The 14,861-nt window shown below is 37.9% G+C and overlaps 3 protein-coding genes and 2 long non-coding RNA genes across 5 annotated transcripts; 4 read left to right on the forward strand and 1 right to left on the reverse strand.

The window, feature by feature from the left end:
* Window positions 1-47: 47 nt before the first annotated feature.
* Window positions 48-2,607, reverse strand: LOC133841345 (alkaline phosphatase). Its single transcript, XM_062273756.1, has 4 exons — window positions 2,388-2,607; window positions 1,487-1,746; window positions 313-1,420; window positions 48-253 (listed from the first exon to the last, which is right to left on the reverse strand). Exons 1-4 carry the CDS (start codon window positions 2,455-2,457, stop codon window positions 117-119), a joined length of 1,575 nt encoding a protein of 524 aa, XP_062129740.1. The 5' UTR covers window positions 2,458-2,607; the 3' UTR covers window positions 48-116.
* LOC133841357 (uncharacterized) lies at window positions 2,173-2,487 on the forward strand. Its single transcript, XR_009894292.1, has 2 exons — window positions 2,173-2,217; window positions 2,299-2,487. It is a non-coding gene; the product is annotated as an uncharacterized LOC133841357 (long non-coding RNA).
* A 1,385-nt stretch (window positions 2,608-3,992) lies between the features above and the next one.
* On the forward strand, window positions 3,993-4,470 carry LOC133844792 (uncharacterized). Its single transcript, XR_009894633.1, has 3 exons — window positions 3,993-4,161; window positions 4,215-4,320; window positions 4,399-4,470. It is a non-coding gene; the product is annotated as an uncharacterized LOC133844792 (long non-coding RNA).
* Window positions 4,471-4,884: 414 nt separating this feature from the next.
* On the forward strand, window positions 4,885-5,386 carry LOC133844794 (uncharacterized). The gene is made up of 2 exons (XM_062279056.1): window positions 4,885-5,196; window positions 5,272-5,386. Exons 1-2 carry the CDS (start codon window positions 4,930-4,932, stop codon window positions 5,365-5,367), a joined length of 363 nt encoding a protein of 120 aa, XP_062135040.1. The 5' UTR covers window positions 4,885-4,929; the 3' UTR covers window positions 5,368-5,386.
* Window positions 5,387-5,757: 371 nt separating this feature from the next.
* On the forward strand, window positions 5,758-7,948 carry LOC133842569 (syntaxin-7). Its single transcript, XM_062275723.1, is given in 7 exon segments — window positions 5,758-5,900; window positions 6,077-6,210; window positions 6,212-6,311; window positions 6,410-6,479; window positions 6,585-6,729; window positions 6,805-7,230; window positions 7,301-7,948. Coding segments are annotated over 6 exon segments (876 nt in total). The 5' UTR covers window positions 5,758-5,900; window positions 6,077-6,171; the 3' UTR covers window positions 7,397-7,948.
* Window positions 7,949-14,861: the final 6,913 nt, after the last annotated feature.

Genomic DNA, 14,861 nt, shown 5'->3' on the forward strand with positions numbered 1-14,861 from the left:
CATATCTAAAAATGCATATTAAGAATTTATTGACAAATAATTTAGTTCAGGATGTTTTTTTGTTTTATTTATAACATTTCCATTATATATATATTTTTTTAATAACAATTGATACCTTAAGGCCTATAGGTATTATAAGGATTAGGCCGGAGATCACACGCTTTGATTCCTGGTCCAATGCAGGAAGCATAGGCCATTAGATGTGGTAAAGTATTTTGCTCATAGACGCCGCTAAACAAGTGTGCCCAAGGACCTGCAAAATTAAAAATATAGTCACTTGTTTAGAGAATATCCATTAATTTTTACGAATACCATTGGCATATACGGCTACATCGCCTCCACCGTGAGTCTCCTCGGACATGGGGACCCCATGCGGATATCTCTCATCCTTGTCGCCAATGTTGAGATTTCTGAGGTCAACACGCTCAACAGAACCGTTTACAGCCGCAGTATAGAACCTTTGGTAGTCCGGTCCATTGGCATATGATAAGGTGGCGTAGGGTAAATTGTCAATATCGCTCAGCTCCGAGCTTAGACCGATGATGCTATTATCAATGTCCGGATAACCGTTTATGGTCATGGTATGTCCGTGATCAGCGCTGACTACAATCAAAGTATCCCAAGGATCCGTTAATCTGCGTGCCCGTTTAACAGCATTTGAAAATTGAACCGTTTCGTCCAATGCCTTCTTCGCTTTGGTCTCGTGATGAGCATGATCAATGCGACCGCCTTCAACGAACAGGAAATAACCCAAGGGGTTTGAGGACAAAACTTCTATGGCTGCTTCAGTCATCTCCGCGAGTGTGGGAGTATCAATGCTGTCGTCCAAATGATAAGCCATGTGCGAGGCATTGAATAAACCCAGCAGATGGTCAGTGTGCCGCAGATCTGTATTTAGCAGTTCGGTACGATTGAAGACGACACGTGTATTGCCCTGATGTTTGCTCTGCTGCCACTCCTCGATAAGATTGCGTCCATCAAGACGATCGCCAACATTTCCATAAATGTCAGTCATGGTGTTGGGCAGAAACTTTTTAGTACCGCCACCCAAGACGACCTTTAAGTTCTTGCCCACACCTTCGAGCAGTTGCTGCGCTATATCAGGGCAATCGCTTGGATTTTGACCCAGGTCATGCACATCCTTATCACTCTCAAAATCCCGATTAGAGGTATGTGCATAGACGCCAGCTGGACTCGCGTGGGTAACACGTGTTGTGGTCACCAGGCCAGCGGATTTATGTGCCCGTTGTGCCCAGGCTGCAATGGAGGAGAGCCGATGCTCCGGCTGTTGAGCACTAGCACAATCGTTTAATTGAACATCGGCGGAGACACCGATTGTCAGGTAATTGGCCTTAATACCCGACAAATAGGCCGAGGCAGTGCAGGCCGAGTCGGCAACCTGTTTGTTGACGCAGTACGTCTACAGAGAATACTAATTACATTTCTATTTTGACAATTTCACTCTGGCAGTTGTTGGTATAATTACTTTCGACAAACCCACGTATTCGAACTTCTCAAACTCCAGACGATTGCGTTCCCCAATTTGGCCCTTCAACTGCCCATCGTAAATGCGTCCAGCTGTAACTGTTGGCACCGACATTCCATCGCCTAAGAAGAAGATTACATTCTTGGCCAGATACAGATTTGGCTGCTGTGCCAGCTTATCAAAGACTGTGCGCTGAGCATCATGATACCAAAAGTTCTTATCCTTTAGTTCGTTGGTTGATCGAATGTTCCAAGTGGGGTCTGCAGGAGAAAAGGGAAGAGCGAAAGTACTAATTTCTTTTATTGAAATTCACAAACAGTTAACATATCAGAATTAGATTATCACTAGGTTAGACGTCAGTCGTTTTGTGTGTTTGTGTATTCTGCTTTCGATTGTTCACACTTTTACTATTTGTTATTTTTATACCTGGTAGCTAATAGAATTACAAGGGTATAGTAATTTATTCAAGCGTATATAAACAACGAGTTGTAGAAATAAAATCCATAAAGTACTATATGCATATACTAGCAGGTTTTTAAAACAACTTTGCCCGTGTTTCCATACGAACTTTGACCTCAAACTTGACCCACATGTTGTTTTTTTGTAAACTGTCTTATTGCTGGGCAGTTATGTCATGCAATATTTTACCGTTCGGTTCTTTGATTTCAGATTAAATGTTCATTATGTAAAAATTTATTAATATTGCTACGCTTTCGAAAATAATTTAATAGGTGTTTTTTGTGTGACTTTATATGTATATATATATTAGCTGTTGTTATTCAGTTGTAACATTATTTTCTTTTCCTCTCTAGTGACGGATATCGGGTATCTTAGCGTTGAACACGAATCGACTGCAGCTCACTTGTTAATAAATATGTCACACTGTTAAGAAGTCACGCACCTGGCTCATAAGTGTAATGGCAATAGCACAAAGCAACTTGGATGGAGAGCATTAACCAGAAAGCACGCATTGTCGCGACAAACGAATTTTTTGATGAATTCTCGTAACTTTCGACTTTTTTGTGGACGGTATCTCAGAGTCAGTATCGGACTGCAGTATATCAAAACGTCGTAACCGTATTGAAGTCGACTTTGCGACGCTCGAGAACTGATTAAGCGGCTTGAAAGGGAATACTTGCTTATTTATATATGTTTCAGAAGATTCAAAACGATATTAGTTTTTATTGAAGAAGACGAACGGTCAACGTTAAAAACTCGCTCTTTATTTGAATACCGGTCTCATTAGATAACCCGAAGGCGAGACTTGTGCAGCTTGTATCTCGTGAGCTTAAATTATTCAATCGGAATATACATATTTTAATAAAAATGGGACAAACCGCTATTCTAAATCGACCACTGCACCTGCACATGATCCAAAGACAAACCATTTTTTATTTAACCACATTTTATAGATCTTTCCCAGATCAAGCCCTTTCAAAATTCGTGCGCAAATTTGCATGTGAACATAAATAAAATGTAATTAGTGAGTTTTCAGGAATATATTTTAATTTTTACTTTATTAAGGTATAAGATTCTTAAAAGTAGCCGTCTATTAAATAAATGATTTTTAATACAAATAATAACGGTTTTTGTTTGTTTTGTTTATTGTAATGTATTCAAAATTCTGTATTACGTTGCAGTATTGTTATTATTGTAAAATTACTAATTGCCACTTATTAGATTGTCATTTTGACGAGCTGACTCAGAATTTATAATGTACTGTTGAAAGTTCTACGACTGAGTAGAAGGTAATTTGAATTCCTGTTTTAAGCAATATTTAATGATATGTATTATGTTATTGCTTAGATAAGTATCGTATTCATTTACCTATATATATCTGTGTATATAAATTTATCCCATCCCATACCAAAAACATTTAAGACAGATCATTAAACTTAACCAAAATTGTATTGAATATATTTAAAACGGGTTTCTCAATTCATATATTGCTTTAGATGAAGGTGTTAAATAAATAAATAAACAATTAAACAATTATTTATATTAATTTTAAAACGAATTTAAATACTGATGCAATTGTATTATCGAAAGCAATTTCAATACAATTTCAACGAGTTCATTTAAATTTAATTTTCGCGCGGTCATTGGTGTTGCTTGAGGGTTTCAAGTTGAAACTTTCAACCATTCTTTCAAAATACAAATATCGATATTCTGTGTATGTTTGTTTCAATCGTTGAGACCAATCATGTTATTTACTATACATTTTAGCTATCGATTTATTGATATAAAGATTATATATAGAAAAATTAGTTATCGATAAAAGATATTTAAAAAAACGGGTTCGTATAATTAAAAACACTGTTGTAATTATAGATCTTAATGCAATAAGAAATCATAGTATTAAAAAAATAATGAATAACCTTTTCCGGAAGTTGCGAAAATACCACTGTCATATTTCTTATTTTAATATTATATGTGGGTGCGGTGAAACTGCAGGTAAAGCAGGCTATACAATATAGAAATAAATAAAGAAATATTACATTTGTGTGACAAGTATGTGAATAAACCTAGTTTTTTTTTAGTTTTTTTTTTTTTATTATAATTTAATATAAATACGACCTTAGTGAATACAAGTTTCATTCTGTGTCGATCATTTCTCCACTCCGCGTCTTTTCACGAGCCCATTTAGTTTAAATTAGCTTAATACTATTGTAATTGTAAGTACTAAAATAAAAATGCATGTCGTTTCTGCTTACTTTTATCATTTTAGCCCGTCTTCGAGAAAGTAAAGAAGGTTCGGAATCACGAAATGAACAATAAAATTGTGGACCCCATAGACTCGTGCAGTGCCGAAGATAGTCCTAACAATGACAATCGTAAATTAAGTCAGCATCAGCAGCACCAAACCCAAATAGAAATGCAGAAGAACCGAGGTAACTTATCTCGACTTTTAGAGAATATGGATGTTATGGATGTTTATTCGCAACGCCCCGTTTGTTTTGGGGCTCGGCAAGTGGAGCCCTCAAACTATTTAAAATTTCTGCAAATGGAAATGAAAAAGTTGTAATGGTAGTACTGCATTTTAAGAGAAGCAGAGTATTGAAATTTAATTTCTAAAAGAAGAGGAAATAACAGCGTCATATATTTATTTCTATATTGCTTACGGATAAGAAGCTGCGGTTTAAGTAAATAAATGCGTTTGAGGAGTATGTAAATCATGTACATATGTACATACGTAAAACTTATAGACCTGCACAGTAATAGTTAAATTAACTTTCAATAAGCCGAGTCAGTCTGAAAATAATATTAGTTCTGTGGCGATAACTTCTCGAACTGCATTGCCAGCATTGCATTGTCAATTTTCTTGAAATTAGCTTAATAAGTAATTAATTATATATATTTTAAACATATTTTAAACTCGCCAACTAACTGAGTAATTTCAAATACTATATTTTATTAGCGAACGGGATTGAGTAATTCACAAGATGGATAGTGAAATTATAAGTGTCAAAATTTCGCGCAGTGTAAAAGACACCGCTAATAATGACAATCACGCATTAGATAACCATAAGCGGCGGGAAATACACAGTCGCAAAAAAATTAATGATGGAAAGTTAGAAGAGGTGCTGGAGTTTATGAGAAAATCATTGATGGATGGGCAGATGAGGATGGACTGTACTGGGATCAATGATTTACAGCTTTATGAAAACTATGAAAGTTCTTCTCCTTCTCGTGATGTTAGTATACAAAGTGTAAGTGTAAACGAGTGTGAGTGTTGCAGGCAAAAATTGATTTAATTTATATGCAAATAAATATCCCTCATTTAGAGAACTGATTGGAAGAAGAAGCTGATTATTGCTGCAATCCTGTTCGCTCTACTATTGGTCGTCATTTTGATAGCACTGTTTCAATTCAGAAATTAAGCGTTGTGACATGCTACCTAATTTGAAATGTGTCTTTATATATGTATATTTATATATATAATAATATATAATATAATATATAATAACCAAGTGAATAATTTGTGTAATATGAAATTTGTTGGGTAGTGCATTCTCATTATCGTCAAAAAAAAACTCGAATTATCCAAACTACTAGAGATGTATTTCATTTTAAGAATTTTTAATTGGGTGAACAAAATCCATTTCAAATTTTCAGTTTGTAAAGATGAATATCGATACTTTTAAATTGAGTTTATGGTCACTCTAACCGATAACTCTATCGATTTAGTTTGTTTATTTTTGGTATATCAATTTATTCACTGCCAGAAAATACCAAATGATTGGTGATATAATACTAATGATATATTTAGGAATCCAAGATACGGGCACGCTTTGTTTTTCGCCTATTAAAAAAGTTGTTTTGTGTGCAAAAATTTTTGTGTTTAATTGATGTAGGCTAGACAAATATTGTTATTGTAACATTGTTCGTCTATTGGAATCAACGGACAAATAAGGTGGGTGGTTTGAACAGAAATAAAAAAAGAATACGAAACACAAACAATGCTGCAGCAATGACACAAAGAACAATAAAAAAGGAAAATAACTCGAGACACATACGAGGTTGCATACAGGTGTAATTGGTTGAAACGCATATAATGATATAAGTATCACAATCTCTAACTGCGCACAGTTATCACTTTCTTAACATTTCTAGCAAGGTAAACAACAAAGACTTGATTCTGCAAATAAGAAAATATCGCCAGCAAAGTGTCTGCATACGAAAGCATGGATTTGCAGCATATGGAGAATGGCCTCGGTGGGGGAGGCGGTGGAGTTGGGGGTGGGGGGAGGTGGTCTAAACGAGATTGACTTTCAACGACTGGCACAAATAATCGCGACCAGCATTGAAAAAGTACAACAAAATGGTGAGTAAACGTATTGTTTGTTGCTTTCTTTTGGGGCGTGTTTAGTTGTTTGTATTTGAACCTATGACTAATCGCTATGCTATCCCTTTCTACCGCAGTGTCCACTATGCAGCGTATGGTTAATCAGCTGAATACGCCACAGGATTCGCCTGAATTGAAAAAGAAGCTGTAAGTTTCAATTAGCTGGGCTTTGACTTTGTCATCATAAAGGCAAAGCACATTATATTTATTAAATGTACATGCTAATACTATTATAATGCATGCCACACAAAGTCATCAGTTAATGACCTACACCAAGCAGCTGGTGACGGATACCAACAATCAGTTGAAGGAGGTGGACAAATGCAAGGAGCGACATTTGAAAATGCAACGTGATCGCCTTGTTGATGATTTCACAGCGGCATTGACCGCCTTTCAGGTATGCTAATCTTGCTTTTGTTTGTTTTTGATGATAAGCATGTTAGTCATCTTTGTTGTTTGGTTTATTCCAAAGGCCGTGCAACGCAAGACAGCAGACATTGAGAGAAGTGCGTTGCACCAGGCGCGTGCACAGAACTACAGCATCGCCCATCCGCCAGGTTCGACGCGCTCGAGCAGCGCCAATGGCAGCGCGAACAATGACAATGGTTCGTTCTTCGAGGACAACTTTTTCAATCGCAAATCAAATCAGCTACAGCAACAGCAGCAAATCCAAACGCAAATGCAGGAGGACGCCGATCTGCAGGCACTGGAGGAACAGGAGCGTGCCATACGCGAGCTAGAGAACAATATTGTGGGTGTGAATGAGATCTACAAGAATCTGGGTGCTATGGTCTATGAGCAGGGCGTTACTGTGGATTCAATTGAGTCGCAAGTAGAGCAAACAAGCATTTTCGTTTCACAAGGCACAGAAAATTTGCGCAAGGCTAGCTCATATAGGGTGAGTAGTTAAAAATATGCAAAAATTGATTTCATATTTAATTGAATTTAATTGTTTGCCCCCCACTTAGAACAAAGTGCGAAAGAAGAAGCTGATTCTGGCTGCCATCCTATTCGCTGTACTATTGGCCATCATTTTGATACTAGTGTTTCAATTCAAAAACTAAGCATTGGAACACCGAGCCAACTATATAGAAAAGCATCTACAAATTTAATGAAATCTAGGAAATTGTTGCGAAAAAGACAAGTGTTGCCGCACGCAGGCCACCTTTCCGTAATTTAGACGCATTTGTGGCTTTAAAAACTAAAAGAGAAAAAAAAAAGAAAAATACCTTCCAAATATGGGATAGCACCGGAAAGAATTGCTAACACTCAGTTGCATGTATCGAAAAGTATTCACTCCCGTGTTAGTTAAAATGCGTTTACACACACATACACACACGCAATAATATGTTACTAATAATTATTATTCCCCCTAACAAGTTATATATTATATTTTATACTTATGTGTATAATTGATGCAATAATGCTGCACTTTGTATTGTATTATATTGATTGATTGAGTGGCGCATTCTCTATGTTGGCTGCAAATTCTAATTATGTTTCCAAACTCATTTGCCAAGCGCTTTGTAATGTATTTAATTTTAAGAGGATGGTATAATATGCATATACGATGGTACATAATAATAAATAATAAATAAAAAAAAAACAAGAATAATATTTAACGAGTGAAAAAAAGAGAGGGAGATGTGTAAGATCAATGCAGGCTAAGATCATTGTACAAAGCATTTCGAGCACTTGATTTCGGGGTAAATGCATGAAATGAATGAATCAATGAATGGGGCCCCAAAGCCGAGCACCATTTTCGATCGCTTATTCGTTCGCTCGTTCGTTCGATCGTTGGGCATTCATAAAGTGCCTGGTCATGGGCTATGGTCGCGTCATCAACGCCTCGCGCAGCCTTAACGATCATTAAGATTTGTTGTGCACTGATGATATACGCATGCTTCAGCGGCTTAGGCCCCTGGAGCTGGAGTACGGCTTGCTTGCTGGCTTTATCTTGTCTGGCTGGCCAACTGGGTGTTCATCTCGCATTAATGCAACGGCAGACGGCAGACAACGGCGACGATGTGTGTGGATGCCACTTGAGGCCGCAGCCGTTGTTGAGGTGTGTCAAAGTAAAGGGTTTCCTCGGGCCGGACTCTGGCCTGCATACAAATTGAGTTTAAATTTTTTGCCAATTCACTGACATTGATAGTTCGTTTGGGCATCGTTTGTGTCGTGGTGGTGGCTTCTTATCCACTTGTTGGTATCAAGTGGTTTTCTCGCATGCATTTAAGTGCAGCTCATTTCCTTCTCTATCGCCCTCGGGGCAGTCAACAAATTTTGTGCGTTGTCATGCAGCTATTTTTAATACCCAGCTGTATCGATGCTCTTTCTGGCATATGGTTTGATAACTTTCTTATGTGTGATATCAATTTCTTAGTGCGTTAATTAATTTTACCATGTAACATTTGTTCTCCCACTTAAATTTAGTGAAAACTGAACTGAAGTTTATATACGTTGTCTTATCTGACTGAATTATCATCGATAGATAGAAGACAGTCTTTATCGACAAAATATAAACGGCAAGTTACTTTTGTAATTTTTCGTTTCGGTTTCGGATTTCTAGAGTATTTGAGACTCGACTTGATGCAAAAACCTCGATTTCCCTGATTCTCTTGAGTCTGCTTGGCTGTCAGTGGCTGTCTAAATACGTCACCGAGTTTTTCCCTTTTTCTCTCGTTGGGGTTTTAATTATTGATTGGTCGACTGGGGGTTACAGTTTACGACACGGCCTAATCACATCGATTATCGGTGCATGTGGCACTTGTGGCAGCTTGCGAGATTCTCTCTGTGCGCATTCATTCATAAGTGAAAATCCCGTGTCGGGGCCACAGGTCACGTTGCGACTGATTCAAGTGCGAAGGTGTTGGACATTAACCGAACTATGCACACCTCGTCCACAGCAGGTAGCTGTGTGCCAAGATGGCATGCTGTGAGGCCCAGAACTGAACAGAAGTGTTTGCATAGGTCCGGCCCATGATAATATTGACACATTCGGTGGTCAGAAGAGAACAGAACAGAACAGAACAGAATATAAAAGAACAGAGCTGAGTACGAATTCGAATCTCATTTGCGAAGTCATTTTGTACAAATAAATCCAGCCTTCTGCCAAAACGTGGACTGTGTCTTTTCCCAACTTAATGCGCGGACACACAGTATGTTTTGACTTTGACAAATGCAAAATGGAAATATCTATGGAAATTCCGTAACTTGCTAAGCGTGGATTGACTTACCAACTTAACAACTTGCTGGCCAACCAGGATCTGTATGTGAGCGTGTGTGTGGGGAGAAGTGGTAACGGCATTTGAACCCTATATAATCCCTGCACATTTCACACGTTCCTTATGATTGCCTGTGGCATCCATCCATCCATCCAACCATCCAACCATCCATCTATCCGTCGAGCGAGCAACCAAGACGTAAACATCCGGCTGTGGCATTTCCCAAATCAATAAACTTATTACGACGAGTGAGTATATCCCATAGATTTTTGCCCCCTTCTTGCATTTTTATTTGGAAAAATCTTAATTAAGCATTTGCTTTGCAACAATTCCATTTTCATTTTCATTTTCCACGTTTTTTTTTCTTTTCTCATTTTATGAATGAAATGACGTGTTGTTTTTGTGCCTCCCTCTTACACCTTACTTTAGTGCTCCATTACAACAATTTAAGTGGAATTACTTGTGTGCTGTAAATCTTTTGAATTTTTATTAAAAACAAAAACGCCAAATCAACAATTCGTTTGATAGTGCTACCTGTCTATGCAGGTGTATGCGTGTGTGTAAGTCTGAGGGTAAGGGGTGTGCGTGTGTGTCTGTGTATGTGCTTGCTCACTTTACGTCAAACACTTTCGACATTTTTATTAATGAAATTCGCAGAAATTGTGGCCCACTGACTAACCGAATGAAGTCTCTCACTCACCTTTGCCACGTCCCGTTTTTATGAACTACTTCGGTCTTCCCCCACAATTGTTGTGCCCCTATCTCATCCGTTTGTCGATCTATTGGGGACTGGGTGGGGCGTGCACTTCTAAACAAATTGGGTGTCAAAAAAGTGCGCACATTTCAAAAGATTTAACCGTTTTGCAGGCCGCTCAGCATTGGCGGCACGCTTTGATCTATGCCCCAGACGCAGACGCCGCGCCATCCAGCAGCCGTTTATATGGTGGAGTCTGCTTGCTGCCTGCTCCTCTTTAGCTAGCTACTTAATAGTGGGGAAGGCGAATCAGCGCACAGTGGCTGCAGGTGGCAAATTGTCTAGTTAATCGTCAACTTGCCTATCAAAGTCTTCATTGATTAAATTGTTTAAACATTCATATGCTATATTTTTTCATTTTTACCCAAAAAAGAAAATAGCTAAGGTAAAGACGATTCGTATATCCAAATTATATTTTTTTTAGATTTTCGAATAGTCTTGGAATGCTTTTATAATGTTTTTAGTAACATTCATGTACTAATCAATGCATAAATTGTTTACGTTGGATGTGTATTTTAATAAAAAAAAACGATGGCCAAAGCTATAAATACAATTAGTAATAATATTATATCTTTTATGGGAACATTTGCAATTGCAAATGTTATATTATATTTATATATATTATATATTTACACTGAGTTAACTGTTAATTTTTTTTTTTAATGTAGCTTTAAATTATTAACTTAGTTTATTCCAATATTTTGACCCTGATTTTTACTTTTTCCATTAACTAATATATGTATGTTAATTTTAAATGTTTTGAAATTATTTTTTTTTATAAAAACTTATAAATAAAGCAAAACTATACTTTACAAATTTTGTAAAAATATTATAATGTATTTTATGACAAAATTTGCATTTTCTTTCTCTTATTTCCGCCGTGTAATTTACACATAATTATCTATGCAAAAACTGTTGCATTTGCTCTACTGTGGCACATTGGTATCATTTGCGCTAAATTCAATATAAACATGCAGTGTATCTTTTTATATGATTTGGCTTTTATACCACGCGCCGGCTGTGAAAAAAGCGTCAACGGCGCAAAAAGCAAAAAGAAACTGTGGGCACTGTTTTTTATATATTAACACCACCGGCAGCAGCAGCAACAGGGGCAGCACATGGCAGAGTTTCCCCCGATCCGCAAAGATCAATCCAAGCGTATCAGCTTCGGCAGTGCCGGCAAAATTCGCAAATTCAATCGCAACTGTAATTGTAGCTGAAGTAAATGGAAAGTGTATATTGAGTTGTCTGCGGGAGAGATGGATGATGGAAGCCGCAGGCCGGGATTAAAAGGCCAAACAATTGATAGGTATGGATTCGAATGTGAGGGGTAGAAGATGAGATGCCACCGTGCTTGAGTTTCGGGGATTGCCTATTGTCTGCTCTATTATTTTGGTAGGTGTCTCTAGCTGTATCTCTGGCCCATTTGCAGCCGCTTTGTTGTGTAATTGTTTGTTTACCAGTTTGTTACAAAGCCAGACAAAAGGCCACGGCCAAAAGATTTTATAGTTCAGCGGTTCACACACGTACCAAAAAAACAAAATTTAAGACTACAAGAAGCTGACGCAAAAAAGAAAAGCCAAAGACAGAAAAGAGCATTGAAAAAATGAATCAAAATCTAAAGCTGCAATAACAAAATCATCTCATCACGCAATGTACTCGCTTACCAATATATATCCACATATATCTTCTGCTCGGGAGGATGGATGCAGAGGCATGTCAAATTATTTCTGGTGGCGCGTTCTGCGCGCCTCGTTTATCGTTTTTTGATTGCTTCTTGTTGTTTTTTTTCCTGCAGACGTGTAGCATTTTCCGCTTATCCATTGGCGCTGGTTGCTCTTCCTTGGCTAATTGTGCCTGACATTAATGTCACTCTGTATTAAATATAGCACGCATACACCCATCCTCTTCTATATGATCTCCATGAACCAGCTGACAGAGAGTTCCCCTTGTGCGCCACAGCTCCATTTCATATTTGGGAGTCGGGCAGAGATTGGAGGGATCCCAACTAAGCAACGTGTTGACAGCGAGTGACAGACACATTCATTAGGCAGAATGATTCATATACCTAAAAGATGGCAGCTACTCTCTCTAGGTTGGAATGGGACTGATTTGATAAATGCTAGGCTAATTTGAATGGCATTAGGGTAAATGATTTAGAGAGCCATTCGATTTTGTGGGCTGCTGTTTATCAATGAAATGAAGCTACGCTAAGCACCAATGATTAATGGTTTGTGTGAATGTCTTTTTGTACCGCAACCAATCGAAGATTGAAAATTAAGGATTTTCGACTTATGCAAATATGATAAACAATAAAAATTACTGATAATGGGGATACTTACAAAATTTGTCAATAATATTTTATTTTAACTTTTTATTTATTTTTTTTTGAGAAGTATCTGTTTAATTAATCATAGATAGAACGTTCTTTATTATTTTCAAAAAATTAAAGAAAATAAATAAAATTAAATGTATTATAAAGAACGCATTTTTAAAAGATTAATAACTATTAAAGATTGATTTAAATTGTAAGTCCGCAATTCTTTTGATTGTATCTGAAGATTTGATTTATGTATATTTGATATGCAAATTTGTGTTGTTATATACCTGCTATTCATAATGTAGAATCTATTGCAACCTTGTATCGACAGGAAATTAATATAAAAGGAGAAATGAAGGAAGAAATGAAGCATCTCCAACCCCAGACACTATTCTTGATTTGGTTATAAATGATATATGTTATGTTACATATATTGTATGTAGTGTTATGCTGTTATACCCAAAAAAGTTTTTATTAAGTTTCAGTATTTTGTCGGTATATTAGTTAAGTTTATTATAATAATATTAACGCCTTTGCACCATTGTCAGACGATAACAGTCGACTGATGTTTTTACTTGTTGCAAATTTTGAATATTACAGATTTTCCATTTCTATCTTGTGTTTGTAAATGCAAGAGCATAATTCTTGTTAATGCATTTTAAAACAAAACTGTATTTCTTGTTTTGTATTATAAAAATAATTCGTCGTAATACCAATTAGAGTAGCAGCACAAATCCGAGAAAACTCTAGATACTTGTATATACTCATATAGTATATTGCATAAGAGGCAAACCAATTAAGGATTACGACCTCAAGTCCATATGCGCGAATAATATTTTCATAGTAAATATTGCTCGTCCAGCAAAGGGGGAGTTGAGTTTAAGTATGAGAGCGTGTTCCTCACATGATTTTATTATGCACGCTGGGGGCGCAGCTCGGACACACAGAGGGCGCGGCCATGTAGCCTCCGGTTGCTTGGCCAAAGAGCGCGACAATGCGAAAAAATTGTGCAATCGATTGGCAAGTTTTGATAAGGCGAAAGCGAAGGAAGCGGAGGAGCAGTAGCAGTGGAAAGAGCAGTGTGAAATCTGGGGAAAGCCGGCGGCGTCAGTTGCGACTGCAAAATCTCAAATCTGAGGTTCCTCTTCGTTCACTCATATCATGTATACATATATATTTTTTTGCTCTTTCGTATGAAATATATTCAGCGTAGTCGAGCTCTTCGCTAGTGCCTCTGCCTGATTGTTTTTTATCCATAACAAGCCTGGGGGCACTTTTATAATAGACTACTATGTACATATGTATTTGTGTATCTGTTGCACAGGTGCAAAAGTTCACATGCTCATAGATAGACAGCAACACAGAGATGGAGGTGGACTCAAACATCGACTTGGACTTGCCCGTTGATGACGTCGATGACGTTGATGCCGGAGAGACCCTTTTGAATTTCTGTTGAAATTCAATAGAATTTCGGGCTAACGGCATTCCCGTGCTTCCTCAGATCCCGTCCTCTGCTCCTCAGCTATCTTTGACCTTTTTGAGCCGGGTGCGTAACACGAGCAACATCTGCATACAGTAAATTACGCACAATGAATGCGTAACCATAAAACCTGTCCTGAAAACGCAATCCAAATTCAAGTGTCATGCTATTTTTGGGGGCACTGACAAAATTTGTCGCCCGTTTTGCCTCAAGTGGCATGGAATGGACGCAACCCCGACCCCGATCTCGACTTCGACTTCGACTCCGACCAGAGACCAGAGACCAGAGACCAGAAAGATCATGCCAGACTGCCGGGCGACAGTTTTTGTAGACTCAACTAGACTCAACGTAGTATTTGCTCATGTTACACATGTTATGTGTGCATGTGTGTGTGTGTGTGTGTGTGTGTGTGTGTGTGTGTGTGTGCTTGCGACGCTGTTGCATCGATAAGCAGCATGATTTGGTCTCTGTCGACTCTCGGCACTCGACTCTCGATCTTACATTGTCTGCCCCCGACTTGAGTTTAGGTTATGATCTTTGGGTCTCCGGCTGCTCCTCACACTTAATTGTTGGTCATGCACTGACGCTGCATTTATTTATGGTTTTCTTAATGAGTCTCATATTTATTACCATTCTGACACTGGACTGACGACGGGCACGGGCTTGGGATTGGTATTGCTATTGAATATTGGGCTTGAGATTGCGATTGACATACGAATAAGGCTGAGAGGGAGGCAGCGCAGCCTCATCC

Source organism: Drosophila sulfurigaster, chromosome 3 (genome assembly GCF_023558435.1).
Source record: "Drosophila sulfurigaster albostrigata strain 15112-1811.04 chromosome 3, ASM2355843v2, whole genome shotgun sequence".
NCBI classification, from domain to species: domain Eukaryota; kingdom Metazoa; phylum Arthropoda; class Insecta; order Diptera; family Drosophilidae; genus Drosophila; species Drosophila sulfurigaster.

Bases quoted from the DNA above. Each gene is read 5' to 3' on its own strand.
- LOC133841345 (XM_062273756.1), bottom strand. From the start codon at position 2,457: ATGCGTGCTTTCTGGTTAATGCTCTCCATCCAAGTTGCTTTGTGCTAT. The intron at 1,747-2,387 runs GTGCGTGACTTC...TTTCTCCTGCAG, and splicing joins CCATTACACTTATGAGCCAG to ACCCCACTTGGAACATTCGA. The intron at 1,421-1,486 runs GTAATTATACCA...TATTCTCTGTAG, and splicing joins AATACGTGGGTTTGTCGAAA to ACGTACTGCGTCAACAAACA.
- LOC133844794 (XM_062279056.1), top strand. From the start codon at position 4,930: ATGGATAGTGAAATTATAAGTGTCAAAATTTCGCGCAGTGTAAAAGAC. The intron at 5,197-5,271 runs GTAAGTGTAAAC...TCCCTCATTTAG, and splicing joins GTGATGTTAGTATACAAAGT to AGAACTGATTGGAAGAAGAA.